The 18,471-nt window shown below is 56.4% G+C and overlaps 2 protein-coding genes across 2 annotated transcripts; both read left to right on the top strand.

Moving 5' to 3' along the window:
• Nucleotides 1-383: 383 nt before the first annotated feature.
• Rln3 (relaxin 3) lies at nucleotides 384-2,011 on the top strand. The gene is made up of 2 exons (XM_077795751.1): nucleotides 384-573; nucleotides 1,773-2,011. The coding sequence occupies exons 1-2, from the start codon at nucleotides 384-386 to the stop codon at nucleotides 2,009-2,011; spliced, it is 429 nt and encodes a 142-aa protein (XP_077651877.1).
• An 813-nt stretch (nucleotides 2,012-2,824) lies between these two features.
• On the top strand, nucleotides 2,825-18,355 carry Il27ra (interleukin 27 receptor subunit alpha). The gene is made up of 14 exons (XM_026399796.2): nucleotides 2,825-2,949; nucleotides 3,335-3,452; nucleotides 6,108-6,265; nucleotides 6,351-6,508; nucleotides 8,400-8,559; nucleotides 8,659-8,732; nucleotides 11,366-11,549; nucleotides 11,639-11,827; nucleotides 14,530-14,631; nucleotides 14,702-14,860; nucleotides 16,467-16,592; nucleotides 17,009-17,102; nucleotides 17,268-17,361; nucleotides 17,653-18,355. The coding sequence occupies exons 1-14, from the start codon at nucleotides 2,856-2,858 to the stop codon at nucleotides 17,836-17,838; spliced, it is 1,896 nt and encodes a 631-aa protein (XP_026255581.2). The 5' UTR covers nucleotides 2,825-2,855; the 3' UTR covers nucleotides 17,839-18,355.
• The last annotated feature ends 116 nt before the right edge of the window (nucleotides 18,356-18,471 follow it).

The raw sequence follows: 18,471 nt of genomic DNA, 5'->3' as shown, positions 1-18,471 counted from the left end.
TGTGCTGAGGTCTGCTCAAGTTCAAAGATGTCATTACAGGGCTGGGGACAGAGCTTTGTGGTAAAGCCCTCGCCTGGCACACAGATACCCTGGGCTCCATCTCCAGCACCAAAAAAAAAAAAAAAAAAAAAGCGCTCTTGTCTCTCTGTTGAAGATGACAGCCAGCTCAGCCACTTCACTCTGTCCCTGGCAAAAGGTTATCACTCGGCGGGGCAAGCGGGAAAGGTCGCCTTGGGGGCCGTGCTGCCTTCCCTCTGCTGGGGGAGATAAAGGAGGTCACCCAGCCTCCTCCAGGCAGGGAGGGGGCCGCGGTGTATAAATGGGGGCCAGGAGGCAGCGGAGTTGCTGACCCACGCGGGCATCCGAGGCGTCGTCTGCTCAGCATGGCCAAGTGCACGCTGCTGCTGCTGCTGGCCCTGGCGGTGCTGGCCGGGCAGCTGTGGCTGGTGGCCGAGGCCCGGGCAGCGCCCTACGGGGTGAAGCTTTGTGGCCGTGAATTCATCCGGGCGGTCATCTTCACCTGCGGAGGCTCGCGGTGGAGGCGGTCAGGCCTCCTGGCCTCCGAAGCTATGGGTGAGGCCGGGGGGAACAGGAGGAGGAGGGAACAGAGGGCCCCATGGGTCCAGGGAGCCCGGGAGTGAGACGCTGGGACGAGAGGCCCCAGGAGTCAGACCCCTTCCCTGCCACGTTCATCTGGGCGCCCTGCCCAGCCTTGAAGCAGCGGCCAGGGGTCAGGGATTGGCAGAGCCACTGGGCAGGGAAGGGGGCAGCCAGCCTCCCCAGAGGCTATTTTCCGAGCTCCTTCCGAGTGCGCAGCCCACACTCAGCAAGGCTGTGACGGGGGCCACAGAGTCCTGAAGATGGAGGCACTTTCCTGTCCACTCGGGCAGGTGGGGTGAGCCATGGGTGTGTAGGTGGCTGGATTCTGCTGACCAGCAGGTGACCCGCCCCAGCATCCCGATTCCCCTCCAGAGATCCAGTCCGGGAATCTTGCCGAGTGGTTAAATGGTGCGATTCAGTCAAGGCAGATGAGAGTGAAGGGTGGAGGTGATGGGGAGGAGGGGCGTGGATGGACGCACGGATGATGGACGGATGGACAGATATGTGTGTGGACCCAGAATGCACAGGGACTGGGCTCACTTAGTAGTTTTATGACTTATTAGCTGTGTATTTTTGTGCATGTCATTTCTCATTGCCTCTGAAAAGTGGGAGTGACAATGACAGCACACCCACCTCATGTGGTTGCCATCGAGAGGAAAAACCCATAAACGCACTTACAACGGGCGTCTGGCACACAGCTAAGTGCTCAGTAAACAATCAGTGCTATTTTGAGTGCTTATCATGTGCCCAATATTGTTGTAAATTTTTATTGGTATTAAGTCTTCTACTCCATATAAAATTCGAGAAAATAGGAGTTATTTCCTCCACAAGGTTGATAAGGAAACAGAGGCTGTGAAAAGTAAGTTCACCTGGTGACAACTATAACTTGGAGAGGCTATCTCCCAAAGCCTGCTCTTAAACATCATGGCCTCAATAAATAAAGAGTAGGAGGAAATAAATGACGGGGAAACCAAGCTTAAGTCAGGTTGAACGATCTGCCCACTGAAACTGTTGGCAGAGCCAGAAAACCAGCCCAGGACTAAGTGGAATCAACATGTTGAGTCACAAGGCAGAATCACAAGAGCAGAGAAGAAGCTGAGACAGTCAGTGGCCAACATTCTGGTCAGAGTAGCAGCGGAGTCCCAAGCCACAACTCTTTCCATCTTTTACAGGGGACGTATTCTGGGATGCAGACACTGATGCAGACAGCCTGGCAGGCGAGCTGGACGAAGCTGTGGGCTCCAATGAGTGGCTGGCCCTCACCAAATCTCCCCAGGCCCTCTATGGTGGTCAACCCAGCTGGCAGGGGACCTCTGGGGCTCTTAGGGGCAGTCGAGATGTCCTAGCCGGCCTCTCCAGCAACTGCTGCAAGTGGGGGTGCAGCAAAAGCGAAATCAGCAGCCTCTGCTAGACCAGCAGCTGAGCAGCCAGCGGACACCAGAGGTGGTGCCCCAGCGCGGCTAGCCACTGGCCTGTCTGACCGGCACTTGTCTTTCTCACTCATTCATCTTCAAGCCCCAGAGGCCAGGTGCCGTGAACTCAGCCAGTCCCCTCACCCCCACACCTTGACCTGGGGCCCTAGGCCAGCTCTGTCCCTCCCTGGCCACATGGAGACCCCCCATCTTGACTTCTGACCTCGCCCCAACATCAGTCATGTCTCGGCCTGGCCCACACAGTCCCGTGTTCCTACTCTACCCAAACTGGCCCCAGGAAGACCTCTGCTCGACGCATGGCACCAACTGTGGTGGCTGATCCCTCCCTGGCCCACCCACACGACGCCCGCATGCAAACTTTGCAGCTTCCTTTTCCCTGCCTCGCACCCCCTGTCCCTGCCAGTGCTCCATGGCTGCAGACCCCGGAGATGGGGCAGGGTTGTCACCCAGGTTCCCTTACAACCTGGGATGGGAGGCGCAGAATGAGCATCAGAACCTTCCACGACCCCAATAATAAAAGCTCGGAAGCCCTGCAGGGCGTGTGCGTGGCGCTGCTGGGGCGGGAAGCGGGGGCAGGTTTCCGCGGAGCCGGGCTCCGCCGCCGAGTCCCCCGGACGCCCCGGGCCACCCCCACATCCCCCGCCCAGCCCCAGCCCGTGGAGCCGGGGACTTTCCGCGGGGCGGGGGACGGGGCGGGACCGAGTCAAGGTGCGGGGGCGGGGCGGGGCTGGGCGACCCCGCCCCCGGCCGTGCCGGAGGCGCAGAGCGAGCGGCCGCGCAGGGCCCCGCAGGGCTGGGTGGCACCGGGGGTCCCGGGGAGTCATGCGGGGGCGCGGGGCTGCCCGCTTCTGGCCTGGGCCAAAGCTCCAGCTGCTGCTTCCGTTGTTCCTGCTGGTCCCCCGAGCGCGTCCCCTGGGTGAGTGGCGGGCAGGCTCGCGCCCTGCGCTGTCGGCCGCTGCGCTCGCCTCGGAGCGCCCCGTCTCCAGAGCGCGGCGCCCAGAGGAGCGAGGGGCGAGGGGCGAGGGCCGGCGGGAGAAGCCGGGGAGCGGGCGGCAGCGCGGTGGAAGGGAGCGCCGCGCGGGTGTGTGACAACAGGATGTGGCTGGCAGAGAGGAGGAGGAGACGCTTTGCCCAGAGCCCGGGCAGGGGTGCCCAGCGCCCCCGCCTTCACCCACTTCTGTTAGCGACCCCTGAACGCCCGCTGGCCGTTGTTAGAAGCCCCGGAAAGTCCAGTTTGAGGGATGTTCAGGCGACCGGGCCATTTGACCCCCTTCCTCGGGACCCTCTGCCTCCCTCTCCAGGCGGCCCCGGGCCACTGCAGTGCCACGGAGTTGAACCTTTGGGGAACTTGAACTGCTCATGGGAACCTCTTGGGGACCTGGGAGCCCCCTCTATGCTGCACCTCCAGAGCCAGAAATAGTGAGTACCCGGGGAGTCTGGGGAAACTGAGGCATTGAAGGTGGCCACTCAGGTCCCAGCTTGCTCTGGGCGAGGAGATTCAGGAGTTCGGCCCCCCAGCCCCAGTCCTCCCGGACTCTGCAGCCCGCCTAATTCCAGACCCTTCTATTCTTCTGCCTGACCTTTCCTTCTCTGAGCGTCCCTTTCCTCCCCTTTTAAAGTGGTAGTAAAAACGGAACCTGCTCCCAAGGTTGAGTCTGAGGATTCAACGAGGCACATGGCAAGGAGAAAACGCTTCATGCTTTTGAAGCTGTTTTATTATCCCTGTTTAACCTCAGGCAAGTAGTTTGACCTCTCTGAGCAGACAGACAGATCAGCCGGTTGCTCTGGATCCAGCTGTGAAAGAGGTAGATTAAAAGCCCAGCCCTCATGGGGTCCAGAGTTCAAGGCAGAGACCCGAGCCACATCGTGGGTACTTTCTTCTTCTTCTTCTTCTTTTTAATGGTGGTTTAAATACACACAAGGCACAATTTACCATTAGTGGTTACCGTTAGTAACCACTTCTAAGTATTCCATTCAGCAGCCTCAAGTACACTCACGGTGTCATGCGGCCACCACTGTCCATCCCCGCAAGTGCGCGTTTTAGTTGGTAGAACGCGGGAGAGTGGGGGACGTCCCCTCTCCCGTGTGAGTGAGATGAAATTCCTGTCACAAAACTGTTCTGAAGTGCACAGTTCAGAGGCATGGAGTCCCTTTGCGCTGTTGGCCACCAGCCCCGGCCCCAGGGCAAACCCAGGCGCCTGTCCCCCTCCTGGTCCCTGACAGCCTCCATGGACTCTCCGCGTCTGGATTTCATGCCTGAAGCTTTGGAGTCACGCGACACGTGGCCTTCGAGGCTGCCTCCCCTCCCTCCACCTCAAGGGTCCCGGGTCCCGTCTGTGATGTGGCATGGGGTGTCTCCATTGTCCCGCGTGGGGACAACATGGGCCCCGCGTGCGTCTTCCCAGTTTGCTTCATTCCCCCTAGAGATGCGGGCTGTCTGCCTGTTGGGGTATAGGGCTGCCCTGCGTCTGGGCCTGCGAGTTCCTGTTCCGGTCCCTGTTCCCTTCCCTGGGGCCTGGGGCCGGGGGTGGCCTTGCTGTCCTGTGGCCGGTCTGTGTTCAACATTGAAACTGCACCTGCGCCTTTCGCATTCCCACCGGCCTCGGAGGACTGTGCCGGTTTCCCCACATCCTCACCAACACATGGTTTTTGGGGAGTCTTCTCTTTTGTCTTGTTTTCGTGACTGAGGCGTGAAATCCAAGCTTTGGGGCTCTCCTCAGCCTCTCCCCCTTCCACACACACATCTCATCCTCCATCAGCCAGCCCTAGTGGCTCCCCCTTCCGTGTTACCCGCGACCCTGCCGTTCCTCCCAGGTCCCCAGCACCTACCCTGACCCACCATTGCCACTGGCCAGAGCTGTGCTGTCGGGTGCCTCCTGGTCCCTGGTTTCCAGGTCAAACCCCACGCTCTTAACAGCGCACACCCCTCCTCTGCTCAAGAACACTCCATGGCTCCCACCTCATTGAGAGCAAAAGCCCAAGTCCTCCCTTCAGCCCCTGAAGCCCTGTACAATATGCCCTATCACTTCCCCGCCTCTCCTCCCCCCACTCCCGCCATTGCTGGCTCCCCCCCAGCCACGTGGCCTTTCTACTGTTTCTCAAACACTAGCCACAGTCTACACCCGGTCTGATTGCTCGTGGTATCCCACCACCTGGCATGGCTTTGACTGTAGGCTTCGCTTCCTTTTCTGCCCCTGGAACAGCTCCAGAGGGCAGCCCTTTGTTTGGGTTTTAGTTCTAGTCTCTGCTTCTAGAACTTGGCTGTTTGTTGGCTGAATGGTGCATGGACCCGAATGTGCATATGTACAGTCAATGCTCAATAAATATCATAACATGCACAGATGTTCCTCCTATTGTATAGTCCACCTATTGTAAGTTTAAAATAGGGTGAGTCACAAAGGAATCGAGCTGGGCGGGGTGGCGGGCGGGGGGCGCAGTCAGTGCCCCCAGGCTCCCCCCAGGCTCCGGGTTCAATCTCCAGCTCAGAGGGCCTCCCTGGGCCTGCGCATGGGCAGGAGCATCTAATGAAAAGCCTCCTTTATAACTAAGTGTCCAGCCTCTCGTGAAATTTACCGAACACTTCACTGAAATGGAAAAATGAGAGTTGTCCAGAATCGCCGGCCCAGGAAAAGATCAGAATTTACAACAAAATATCTGCGTGTGGTGCTGGGATGGAGCCCAGGGCCTTGCCCGGGCCGAGGGCTGCACCATGGAGCCCCACCCAGAGCTCCAGACCTGGAACCCGGTTTCCACCTGCACCATCGTAAAGTTGAAAATCTCCAGTGGAGCTGCCATCATGGGCGACCCTCTGTATCAGGTCCCCATAGCTGTTTATTCTCCTTTGGTGTTTATTCCCCTCCCCTCTCCGCCTTTTCAGTTGGACGGTTATTGCCCTCATCTCGTGGGTGAGAAAAGGAGGCACAGAGAAGTCAAGCTCCTTCCTCCAGTGCACACAGCTCCGAAGCACCAGCGCCGGGCTTTGAACCCAGGCGAAGGCCAGCTGTTCCAAGGGCCGTTGTCCCGTGGCCCTGGCTCCAAGCTGGAGCCGTCTCATGCTCACATCTCTCCTCACAGCCATTCCAACAGAACCCGGACCGTGGCGGTGGCCGCGGGGCAGAGCTGGGTGACGGTTCCTCGGGAGCAATTCACCGCGTCTGACACTCTGCTCGTCTGGGGGACCAAGGCAGGCCAGGTCCTCTGGCCCCCCGTCCTCGTCAACCTGGAAACCCGAAGTAACGTGGCGGGGGGTGGGGAGCTCTGGCCGGGGTGGGTGGTTCTGGGGGCCCCGGCTCACTGCACCTCGGCCTCCCTCCCCAGTGAAGCCCAGAGCCCCCCGGCTGCGTCCCGAGGTGGACTTTTCAGAGGACGAGCCCCTGGAGGCCACGGTGCAGTGGGAGCCGCCTACCTGGCCACCTCATAAGGTCCTGATCTGCCAGTTCCACTATCGAAGATGCCCAGAGGTGGCCTGGACGCCGGTGAGTACCAGGGACTCTCTTTCCCTGCCCCGTCCCCAGCAAGTCCCGGGGCATCGTCTCCAGGTCGGAGCCCAGCCCTGGGCTGGCTCTGCACCTGCCCCAGTCTCCTGCGCCCTGTGCCCGTCTTCCTTCCTGCCCCACGTCTTCCTCCCACAGTCATCTACAGCCAGCCCCCCACTTCCAGGGGCGCTGCGCCCCCAGTTTGCCAGATGGGGAACACAGGGGGCTTTGGGATGTGTGGACTGGTTTTCTTGTCCTTGTCCACTAAACAATGCAGCGTAACAAATAGACACGCAGCCTTGACGTTGCGTTAGGTTTTACAAGTCGTCCAGAGAGGGTGGCCGGCCTGCGGGAGGACGTGCTGAGTCCTGTCCCAGGGCTGGGCTGTTTTATCGAAGGCACTTGGGCATCCTGGGATTTTCGTATATGCAGGGTCCTGAAACTGGTCCCCTGAGGGTGCCCAGGGCTGGCGGTGTAGGTCTCACACAGGCACCGACCAGATACACTTGGAATACTTCAGAAGCTCAAAACGTCTTTCTCCTTTTCTGGAATGAGTAAAAGTCCTGGAGTGGCTTGAGTTAACCTTGAAATAATAACATGGCGATGTTCAGAGAACACCCCCCACCCCATGTGCCTGCCCGGCTCTGGGTTCTCTGCAAACACGAGTGTATTGAATCCTTCCATGAACTTGTGGAGGTTGCTGGCTTTGACACCTTCCCATTGTAGTGCAGTGCCATGCAGCCTGGCTGTCAGCGACGGTCAGAAACAGATGATCAAAGCCACTGAGCCTGGCATGGTGCCTGTGGTCCCAGCTACTTGGGAGGCTGAAGTTGGAGGATGACTTGAGCCCAGGAGTTCAAGGCCAGCCTGGGCAGCATAGTAGAACCCCGTCTCAAGAGAAAAAAAGAGGGCTGGGGATGTGGCTCAAGCGGTAGCGCGCTCGCCTGGCATGCGTGTGGCCCGGGTTCGATCCTCAGCACCACATACCAACAAAGATGTTGTGTCCGCCGAGAACTAAAAAAATAAATAAATATTAAAAAAAAAAAGAGAAAAAAAGAGATAGATATCCATTTTATACTTCTCTTTATACAGAGAAGTTAGGCAACTTCCCCAAGGTCACACAGCAGGAAAGTGGAAGACAAGGCTAGAGCAAGGGGACCCCAAAAGGAGTAGAGGGACCCAGGCAGGCAGTTGAAGAGCACCACCTGGAAGTTGTATAGGGTATTTCCTTTCATATTTCAGTGGTCAAGAACATTGTCACATGGTAGCATGTGATTGCAAACGAGTCTGGAAATGTCCTTGTTCTTGGCAGCCATGTTCCCAAATAACCTTCTGGGGATCTGTTCCCAAAGGAAGAAGGGGAGAATAGACGTTGGGAATATTCAAGTGCCGTAGCCGCGGCCTTAGACACAGAACGCCATGGTGGAGCTGGTGTGCACGTGGTCCCAGCCTCTCAGGAGGCTGAGGCAGGAGGCTCACTTGAGCCAGAAGCTCCAGGGAAGCATAGCAAGACCCCGCCTCCTCCAACAAACAGAACAAGACGACCCGTAAAGAGCAGAGCTGCCTTCATTGTGATCATCTTGCAATTGAGACGAGGGGGCTCTGGACCCTGGCTCCCTGTAAGGAACTGCAGCTCCAGCTCTCAATGGCTCTGTGACCTTGGGCAATCTCCTCACCTGTAAAATAGGGACGGTGCTGGAACCTCCCACCTGCCTCTCCACCGAGCGCGTAGGATGAGCAGCTTCTCTCTCTCGGGAGGGACACTGTCGGTTTTAAGCTGAAAGCCCCATGTTCTGGAACCCGCTCAGCCCTGGGCACACCGGGGGGGTCGGTCACCCCGGGACGACCCTCAGCTCAGAGCCCCCCTCTCTCTCCCCCGCCCTCCTCCCAGCTGGAGCCCGAGCTGAAGACGGCACCGCTGACCGCCATCGAGATCCCAGACCTGGAGCTGGCCACCCGCTACGAGGTGTCCGGCCGCTGCCGGGTGGACACAGAGGCCGAGCTGTGGGGCGAGAGCAGCCCGGTTCTGTCCTTCCAGACGCTGCCCTCTGGTGAGGAGTCCAGGCTGGCCCAGGACCTGGGCCCCTTTTGCTAGGAAAATCTGGCCGATCCTGTCCCTTTCATTTGCCCCCGTTTCCTCATCCTTCCAGCTCCAAAAGACGTGTGGGTGTCTGGGAACCTGTGTGGGCCCCCGGGCAGACAGGAGCTGCTGCTTCTGTGGAAGGTAAGCCCTGGGGGTGGGTGGTCTCTCTCCAAAACCCAAGGGCACCGGCAAGACAGGGGACTCTGCTGCCCCCTGGAGGTTGCTTCAGGGATTCAGGGCGAGATGCTCCGGGGGCCTGGCCCAGCCCCTGGCCAGGAGCACACCTCCACCTGTGTCAGCCGCCTGAGAGACCTGACACCTGGCACAGGTACAGAGGGGCGGCAGGTGTGCCCTACCTTCATATTTATTTATTTATTTATTTAATGCAGTGTTATGGATCGAACCCCAGGTCTCGTGCATGCTAGGCCAGCACTCTACTACTGAGCTACACCCCCAGCCCCACACTTTGAAAAAAAGGTTTTTTTTTAGTTGTAGATAGACACAATGTTTTTATTTTATTCATTTATTTATATGAGGTGCAGAAGATCGAAGGCAATGCCTCACACATGCCAGACAAGTGCTCTACCACTGAGCCACAGCCCCAGGCCACCCCTAGTTACTATATTAACCAAGTTTACAGATGAGAAAATGAGACTCAGAGGTTGCACCAGCCACACAGCGACAAGGAGCAGAGCTGAGATTCACTGGCTTTCACACAGTGGTTATCAGCTCCAGTGTCTTCATTTTATGATATTTTATAATATCCATGTACTATGCCAAAATGAAATATGTAGATAACACGATTCATGTATTCATATGTTTTAAAATATACACATGAGGCCCGGTTCAGTGATGCATGCCTGTATTCCCAGTGACTCACGAGGCTGAGGTAGGAGGATTGCAAGTTCAAAGCCAGCCTCAGTAACTTAGGAGGGCCTTAAGCAACTTAGTGAGACCCTGTCTCAAAATTAGTATTTTTTTAGTTGTTGATAGACCTTTTTATTTTATTTATTTATTTGTGGTGCTGAGAATCGAATCCAGTGCCTCACACATGCCAGGCAAATGCACTACCGCTGAGCCCCAGCCCCAACCCCGAAAAATTAATATTAAAAAAAAAAAAGGTTAGGGATGTGGCTCAGCGATAAAGCATCCTGGGCTCAATCCCCAGTTCAATCCCCAATATGTATGTATGTATATGTGAATATGTGAACACACACACAAGAAAATCTTAAATTGTAGCATTAAGCAGAAAATGAAGACGAAATAAGGCTACTACATAAATGGCAAAAGATTCACTTCACCAGGCTTACATAAGAAGACTTAATCTGTATGTACCTAATAACATAGCTTCAAAATATATAAAGCAAATATTGGCAGAAATATAGGAGACATGTATGGGTCCATGATCACTGTGAGAGATTTTAATACATTTTTACATTCAGTAATTTACATAATAAGCAGATTGAAAACAAGCTAAGATCTAGAAGATTTGAACATATGATTTCAAACTTAACCTCATGAACTTATCTATGAAGCATCAGAACGCACATTCTTTTCGTACACACACAGAATATTTACCAAAATTAACCATGTGCCAGGCCATAGACCAGTTTCCGGGTACCTTAGATGGGCAAGGTGGTTGAAAGACTGGATTGGATCCTCAGCCCTGAAAAAAAACAAGTCTGTTCTTTGAATCAGTTGAATTATTATGCAGGTTTTCTGTCTAAGTTAGTTTCCAGTGGGGATGATATTAAAATGTCTCAAGGGGCATGGGACAATTTTGGGTTTTGTTTTTCAGGACAGTGTAGCACCCCTGACTCTCGCCCATCAAATATCAAACATGGAAGCTACCAAAAATTTCCACTTATTTGCCCAAAGCCCCCTGGAAGACCCCATCCCCTTGGCTATACCTATCCCTGAGGACCAATAGTGGGGAAATGTGAAATCCCTTAGAAATGCACAGGACAGAGAAGAGGGACTCAGGAACAAAATTTAAAGGGATACCCAAGAACTCACTATTTGAGATAAATAATACATTAAAATAATTTTAAAAATCATATCAGCAAACTAGAGTCCCAGGACCAGGGATCTCTCTTTGTAAACATAGTTTGATGGTCACTGGAGCCAAGATTAGGGTGAGGAGATCAGGGCCGGTCACACCAGTGGAGGGCTGGATCTTGTCTTTATTTATTAATGTTTGCAGAGCTGGGATTGAACCCAGAACAAGTTCCTGCAAGTGCTCCACCACCAAGCCACCTTCCCAGCCTACATCCTGGCTTTATGTAAAATCTCCATATTTTGTTGGTCTTAAATTTCTGCATTAATTTTGATTTATTAAAATACCACCGTCCGGTGTTGTCTATGTGGGTTACTGGATTTTGGGTATCCCCCACCACTTAAATTTTATACCCAAAGAGAGTGTCTCTCTCACCTCCCCTCGCCCTGGCCCTCATCCATACCCCACCTCTGCCGTGAGTCCCTCTGAGGCCCAGTCCCCTCCACTGCGACATGGAGGGGACATCCTGCCTCACTGACGGGTAACCTCACTCCGATGCGGGGTGGGTGCTTGAAAAGTGAGGCGCACAGGGGCTGGGGATGTGGCTCAAGCGGTAGTGCGCTCGCCTGGCATGCGTGCGGCCCGGGTTCGATCCTCAGCACCACATACCAACAAAGATGTTGTGTCCGCCGAGAACTAAAAAATAAATATTAAAAATTCTTAAAAAAAAAAAAAAAAAAAAAAGTGAGGCGCATTGACCCTTCTGCCCCCTCCACAGGCCCCCGGGCCCTGCGTGCAGGTGAGCTACAGAGTGTGGTTGTGGGTTGGAGAGAAGAGCCTGATTCAGGAAGGGGTCTCCTGTTGCAAGTGCCCGGTCCCCCCCTGGGCAGCGTGGGCAGGGGTGTCTGCTGTCAACACCACCAGCTGGGAGCCACGCACCAACTTCTCTTTGGTCTGCTTGGGTAAGAGGTGATGGACTTCCTCAGAGCCTTGGTGGCAGGGGACGGGGGTTCCTGAGTCAGCAGCGAGACTTCTCCGCCCCACCCTCTAGCTCCGGACTCTGCCCCCCATGATGTGGTGGTCAGCAGCACCCCCGGGAGCACGCAGCTGCTGGTGACCTGGCAACCAGGGGACGGGGAGCCACTGGAGTACGTGGTGGACTGGGCTCAAGATGGGGACACTCTGGAAGACCTGAACTGGGTGCGGCTTCCCCCTGGGAACCTCAGTGCTCTGTTGCCAGGTGAGGCCTCGGGACAAGTTGGTTCCCATCTGTATTAGTCCATTTTCTGTTATTTGAACACCCTACTTGAGGTTGGGTACTTATAAAGAAGAGGGGTTGTTCATGTCACAGTTTGGGGGCTCGTGAGCATGGTTAGCATCTGCTGCTTCTAGCGAGGGCCTTCATGGCTGCATTACAACATGGCGGATGGCCTCATGATGGGAGTGTGTAAGAGGAAGAGACCACAGGAAGCCAGAGAGGGTTCAAATTAAGCAGAGAATAAAGAGGAAATGCGGTTGTTACCTAAGGGCAAAATATTTAGTTTACCAGGATGATGTAAAAGTAGTTCATCTGTAAGTACCTCATAACATGACTTTGAAATACATAAAGCAAAACTTGACAGAGCTGTAGGAGACATGTATGCATCTGCAACCACTGTGGGAGATTTTTTTTTTTTAAATTTAGTTATAGATGAACACGATATCTTTGTTTTGTTTATTTATTTTTATGTGGTGCTGAGGATTGAACCCAGTGCCTCACATGTGCGAGGCAAGCACCCTGCCACTGAGCCACAAACCCAGCCCCATGGTGGGAGATTTTAACACACCATTCTCGGTAATTTCCCCTCGACAGAGAACGGTCAGGCTCACTCTTTTCTTTTTCTTCCCCGGGATAGGGATGGAACCCAGGGCCTTGTGAATGTAGGCCAATGGTCTACTACTGAACTACACCCCCAGCCCAGACTTACGCTTTTATAACTCACTCTCATGGGGAGTGACAAGGCTCTCATGAGAACCTTGATCTTTTCCAAGGGTAGCCCCCCTAGAGACCTAACTATCTCCCGCCAGACCCCACCTCTCGGGGGTCCCACGTCTCCATACACAGTACCACCATACTAAGGACCACGCTTCCGACATACGAACCCTGGGGGGGGGGTCACACTGAAATCATATCCAAACCATAGCCCCACCCCAGCCATTAAAGGAGAGTTGACTGATGGGTGGGCTTGAGAGAGAGAGGGTTAGAGTTAGTAGTTCATGTAAGAAATATTCATCTGCCACCAGCCACGGGTCAGGCTCTGATACAGGCACTGGGGCTCGGTGACACAGCTGATGAACAGTGGCGTGTACTTTAAGCATGAAATCATTCAAACTTCCTTACAAAGTAGGTTTCTCTTATTATCATGCTCAATTTATAGATGAAGAAACAGGCCCAGGGATGTTAGGTAACTTGCCTAAGGCTACACAGCACGTCCATGGAACAGCCTCTGTGTTAACCAGATAGTCAGGCTCCTGAAGCCAAGCCCTGAGCCATCCTGTTGAAGCATTTTCCTCTCAGCCTCGTCCCTACCCTCATGCAACTGACATTCTTGTGGGGTGGGCAGCTCTCCCACCAAACAAAACAAAAAAAACAACCCAGGCATTTCTTTAACATAATCAAGGAAAAAGGAAAGCAGAGGTTATTTTGGAAAGAAAAGTTAGAAGATGATCCTCTGGGGAAGTGACATTTAAGCTGAGGAAAGAAAAAGGGAGACCTGAGGATATTTGAGGGAAAAGCATTCTAGGGTGAGGGAACAACAGCCCGTACCAAGGCACTGAGGCAGGATTGTGCCCGGTGGGTTGGAGGGACAGCAGGGGGGTGGTGTGCTTAGAGTGGAGTGAAGGGGGAGGATGGAGGAGGTCATGGGGTAGAGTATGCAGGGACTTTGGGGGAAGACTTTGCTTTGGGGCTGAGTGAGGTGGGAGCCATAGAGGATTCTGAAGGAGGAGGGAAGTGCCCTCACCCCCGTGCTCACAGGTGCCCTCTGGCTGCTCTGAGGGGAAGGGACTGTGGGGCGGGGAAGGGCAGGAGCTGAAGGTTCAGGAGGGAAACGGTGGGACAGGATCGGGTGGGGACCCGGGTTGGGGCAGAGGCAAGCAGGCTCAGGTTAGGGGGTCCTGGTTGGGGGGCCTGGGGACGGTGTCGGTGTGTCACATCTGAGACGCTCCGCGGCCCCCCACGGGAGCCTGTCCTGGGCCTGCCGGGTCCTGGGAGCCGTCTGTGGGATGCGCACGGGGTTGGGGGGGGGACAGTAGGGCAGCGAGTGAGAAAGCAGGGACAGTCCCATGGCCCACGAGTACCCCTGAGCCACGGGGAAGGACCCCGGCCCTGAGACCCCCGGCTCGGACACTGTGCAGAAGCCGCGGGTCTCCACGGGGACCTCGAGGGTACCCCGACCACGGGGCGCTGCCCAGCCCGCCCAGCCCGCGCCTCCCAGCTGCCCGCAGCCGTTTGCTGGCCGAGGCCGCTGTCTGGTCAGGGGCGCAGGGAAGTGCTGGGGAAGGGGACCCGCGGCGCAGCCAGGGAGGTCATGGTCATCCGCGGACGGTCATGGCGGGGAGAAGCCGGCTGCTCTCTGCTGCCCCCACAGGTTCCCGGCGCCCTGAGCGCGGTGGTCCCCCCGGGGACCCCACTCCTCCTTTCCCCTCTGGGGCTGCTGGGGGTCAGGCCCAGGGACGGAGAGCGGCCCCTCACCAGGGTCTGCTGGCCCTTCCCTCTCCCCCTCCCTCTCCTTGTCCCTTTCCACGGCCCTCCTGGTTTTTCTGGGTGGCCTTCCAGGAAGACCACACCCCCGTCCTCATCCCAGGGTGTCCTTTGGGGACCCAGGGAGGACACTCCCAAGTGGGAAGTGGGCAGGGAGGGAAGGCCGGCTTCAAATCGCTTTTTGTCCCTTTGCCACCCAGGGACTTTCAAAGGAGGGGTCCCCTATCGGATCACAGTGACAGCGGTCTTTCCGGGGGGCTTGACCCCCGCCTCCTCCGTTTGGGCTTTCCGGGAGGAACGAGGTAGGAAATGAGGCTGGGGGGGGGGGTCCTGGGACCCCGGCTGGCTTCCACCTACCGCGCTTCTCCCCAGCACCCCTGGCAGGGCCGACCCTGTGGCGACTCCAGGATGACCCCCCAGGGACTCCCACGGTGGCCTGGGGAGAGGTCCCAAGACACCAGCTCCAGGGCCACCTTACTCACTACACGTTGTGCTCAAGAAGTGGGTCGAACCCGGCCGACTGCACCAATGGTGAGCCTGCTGCCTCCTGCCCACGGGCCCCTTGGCTCCCCCTCCTCCCATGGGGACATGATGTCATTAGTTCCTTGAGGGACAGTAACCCTCTTGGCTATCAGTGAAATGGCCTCTTATTAGGCCATTAAAAATGAAGACTCCAATCTATATTTATTGACAATGAAAGATGCCTGTTATATTTTATTAAGTGGAAAAGATAAAAGGATTATGAAACTCTGATATGATTCCTTTTTTTGGTAAAATAAACCGGTATTGAAGCCAGGCTTGGTGGTGCATGGCTGCAATCCCCAAGACTCGGGAGGCTGAGGCAGGAGGATCACAAGTTGGAGGCCAGCCTGGGCCACTCAGTGAGACCCTGTCTCAAAGTGAAAAATACAAAGGGCTGGGGGTGTGTGTGGCTCGTGTTAGAGCGTCCCTGGGTTCAGACCCCAGCAAATAAAAGTGAGCACTAGTTTGGCCCCTCAAACTTGTGGCTAGTGTTTTCCGACTTGTGTGTTTTCACTGGATGATTGAAGTTTGGACCCTTCCTACACCAATATCTCTGGATCCCTGTTTGTGTCTTCCTCTACTTCTTCTTTGATTAAATAAACAAAAAAGGAGGTTTTTATTTATTTACTTTGTACTAGAGATTGAACCCAGGGGTGCTTAACCACTGAGCCACATCCCCAGCCCTTTTTATTTATTTATATTTTCATATTTTTTAGTTGTATATGGACTTTTATTTTGTTCATTTACTTACATGCGGTGCGAGGATCGAACCCAGTGCCTCGAACACGCTAGGCAAGCGCCCTTCCACTGAGCCCCAGCCCCAGCCTTTTATTTTTTGAGTCAGGGCCTCCTTAAATGGCTCACTAAGTTGCTTAGGGCCTCCTTAAATGGCTGAGGCTGCCCTCTAACTTGCAAGCCTCCTGTCTCAGCCTCCTGAGCCAATGGGATGACAGGCATGTGCCACCGTGTCCAGCCTCAATTCATTTTGTTAAAAAAGTAAATAAGAGTCATTCTGGGAAGTCTGAATGCCTCTGCCAACTCCCACCGGGTGCCAGACAGGGGAGGGATGTGTCACTGTGTGTGCTAGGCGCTGACAGAGCCCCTGGGAATGTGGCCGTTATGGAGCAGTCCAGGGCCTCACTGCATTGCCCAAGCTGACCTTGGGCTGCGGGGCCCAACACCTCATCCCAGTAGCTGGGGCCACACGCGTGCCCTTGATCATTTCTGTTTTCTTTTTCCATTTGTACTGGGGACTAAGCCCGGGGTCCCCGCGTGCTGGGCACCACTGTTCCACTGAGCTGCAGCCTGAGCCCGGGACCTGACTTTCTAACGGGTGACCCACAGACAGACAAGCCAATACTGTCTGTGTGGTGTGCCAGATGGTGATGAGCTCTGGGCCGAGAAGAAAGCAGGGAAGGTGTTGGGGGGGCGTGCAGGGGGCACAGTTTTAAAGGGGTATTCAGGGAAGAGCTCCCTGAGGAGTGACATTTGAGAGAGAGAAGGAGGGAGCCACCTGGGTATCTGGGGGACAGTGTCACCAACAGAGGAAGGAGCACATACCAAGGTCCTGAGGCAGAGCTGCCACCTCCCCAACCTCTCTGGTTGTGTTCTTCAGTGAGCAGCAGCACCCGGATCGTCACTCTGCCCAGCCTTCCCTGGGGTCCCTGTGAGCTGTGGGTGACTGCCTCCACCATTGCAGGACAGGGCCCCCCTGGCCCCAGCCTCTGGCTTCACCTACCAGGTAGGGGCCTGGGGTGGAACTGCGGGCTCCATTGGAGGGTAGGGGACAGTAGAGTCATTACACAGACCGCAGTGGGTGGACAACCTTCTGCTTCATGGGAGGATTATTTTTAGGGGTGCTGAACCCAGACCCCTGTGCATGCCAGGTGGGTGCTCTGCCACGGAGCCCCCCAAGTCCTTGGAGGCCTCTCGAGTCTGCTGAATGCTGTGGTGACACTCAGGCAGGCGTGTGACCTGCAGCTTCACCCCACACCTGACCCTGACCTGTCCTCCTGGAGGCCGCACCCCCACCCCGGGATTGTGCCTCCCTAGGCCCTTCCCATCGGGGCCGCCCGCTCCCCTCCCCAGGCCCTGCCTGGGCGTGGGCCCTGTCCCTCCTTGGTGTCCACGCGGTCTGTCTCTCCTCCCACCTTCCAGATAACGCGGTGCCGTGGAGAGTTCTGCCGGGCGTCCTGGCCCTGTGGGGGCTGCTCCTGGTGGGCTGCGGCCTGAGCCTGGCCATGGCTCCAAGGTGAGGGGTCAGGCCCGCTGCTCTCTGCCCTGGTGCCTGGCGCGGGCACCCGCTGAGCTCCCGTGGGGGCTGGGAGGAGGCCTGCGGTCTGTGACAGCCCGGTTTCTGCCCCTGGGCCCGCCTCTGGCCACAGGGACAGTTGCCCCGACTCCTCCCTGCTCACAGGTGCCTCCACCTTCGACAGAAGGTGCTGCCCCCCTGGGTGTGGGAGAAGGTTCCTGACCCCGCCAACAGCAGCGCCGGGCAGACCCACGTGGAGGTAAGCGCCGCCCACTGTGCCGGGCGCCAGGGGGCTCCGGAATCCCAGGTTCTCCTGGGGCAGAGTGGGGGTCGAGGGTTCAAAGCCAGCCTTGGCACCTGAGCCAGACTCTGGGTCGAGAGAAGGGCTGGTGCGTGGCTCCGTGGTCCAGCGGCCTGGGCGCCGTCCCTGATGCTGAAAACCCCAAACAGGTCAGCTGGGGGAGCCCTCTGGGGAGTTAGGGGTCCCGGACAGGGGGTGTGAGGAAGTGGGGGGACAGGAGGAGAGGGTCTCAGTCTTCTCTCTTCCCAGGAGGTGCGCCAGGCCCCCCCTCTGACTGACTTGCCGGTCCTGAAGGTAGAGGAGATGGAGCCACCAGCACCGCAGGAGCCCCCCCAGTCCCCCGCCCCACTTCACTCTGGGTATGAGAAACATTTCCTGCCCACACCAGAGGAACTGGGCCTCCTGAGGCCCCCCAGGTTTCAAGATCTGGTCTGAACCTTGCCCCAAGCTGGGGGCTGCAGGACAAGCGAGAAGGGTGCTCATGGATGCTGCTCCCCAGCCCTGGGTTAAACCTCTTGACAGATGAAGACACTGAGGCTCAGAGAGGCTGAGTCACTTGTCTGAGGACACCCAGCCAGGAAGTCCTGAGGTTGAAGGACCCCTTCAGAGAAGGGCCCAGCCCCAGCAGGGAATGGACGAGGAAGTGAAAGAAAATGTATGCCATCCGCGAGCGGCCGCTCCCTCCGGAAGTCTGTCCTGCCAGAACAGAACTGCACTTGGGCACGGTCCTTTGCAGCTAGGTCAGTCGTGGACTGAGGTCTTGACAACTGTGGGGGCAGCCGGAACCTGAGCAGGAGTGCCCTGTGCCAGCGTCACGTGGGGCTCTTCTCTACGCCTGCTCCCTTTCCTGTGAGCTGGCACAGGCGCTCGCTGGGGCCACACCCAGGGGACGGTGAGGCAAGACATGGAGAGGAAACCGCGTCCCTGAGTAACTGCGTGGATCCGAGCCTGAATCCCTGAGGGACCGCATGGAGCGGAGCCAGAATAAACGCTGGTGTCCTAATGGCTACTGCAGCCTGAGGTATTTTTGCTGCGGCTGCCTCTGGCCTCTGGCTGGCTCCGAGGGGA

Source organism: Urocitellus parryii, chromosome 3 (assembly GCF_045843805.1).
Source record: "Urocitellus parryii isolate mUroPar1 chromosome 3, mUroPar1.hap1, whole genome shotgun sequence".
Lineage (NCBI taxonomy): Eukaryota > Metazoa > Chordata > Mammalia > Rodentia > Sciuridae > Urocitellus > Urocitellus parryii.
This window is presented reverse-complemented; position numbering and strand designations above follow the sequence as displayed.

Coding starts and splice junctions, on each gene's coding strand:
- Rln3 (XM_077795751.1), top strand. CDS start 384: ATGGCCAAGTGCACGCTGCTGCTGCTGCTGGCCCTGGCGGTGCTGGCC. Junction 574..1,772: donor CCTGGCCTCCGAAGCTATGG/GTGAGGCCGGGG, acceptor CATCTTTTACAG/GGGACGTATTCTGGGATGCA.
- Il27ra (XM_026399796.2), top strand. CDS start 2,856: ATGCGGGGGCGCGGGGCTGCCCGCTTCTGGCCTGGGCCAAAGCTCCAG. Junction 11,828..14,529: donor CCTCAGTGCTCTGTTGCCAG/GTGAGGCCTCGG, acceptor TTTGCCACCCAG/GGACTTTCAAAGGAGGGGTC. Junction 17,103..17,267: donor AGCCTGGCCATGGCTCCAAG/GTGAGGGGTCAG, acceptor CCCTGCTCACAG/GTGCCTCCACCTTCGACAGA.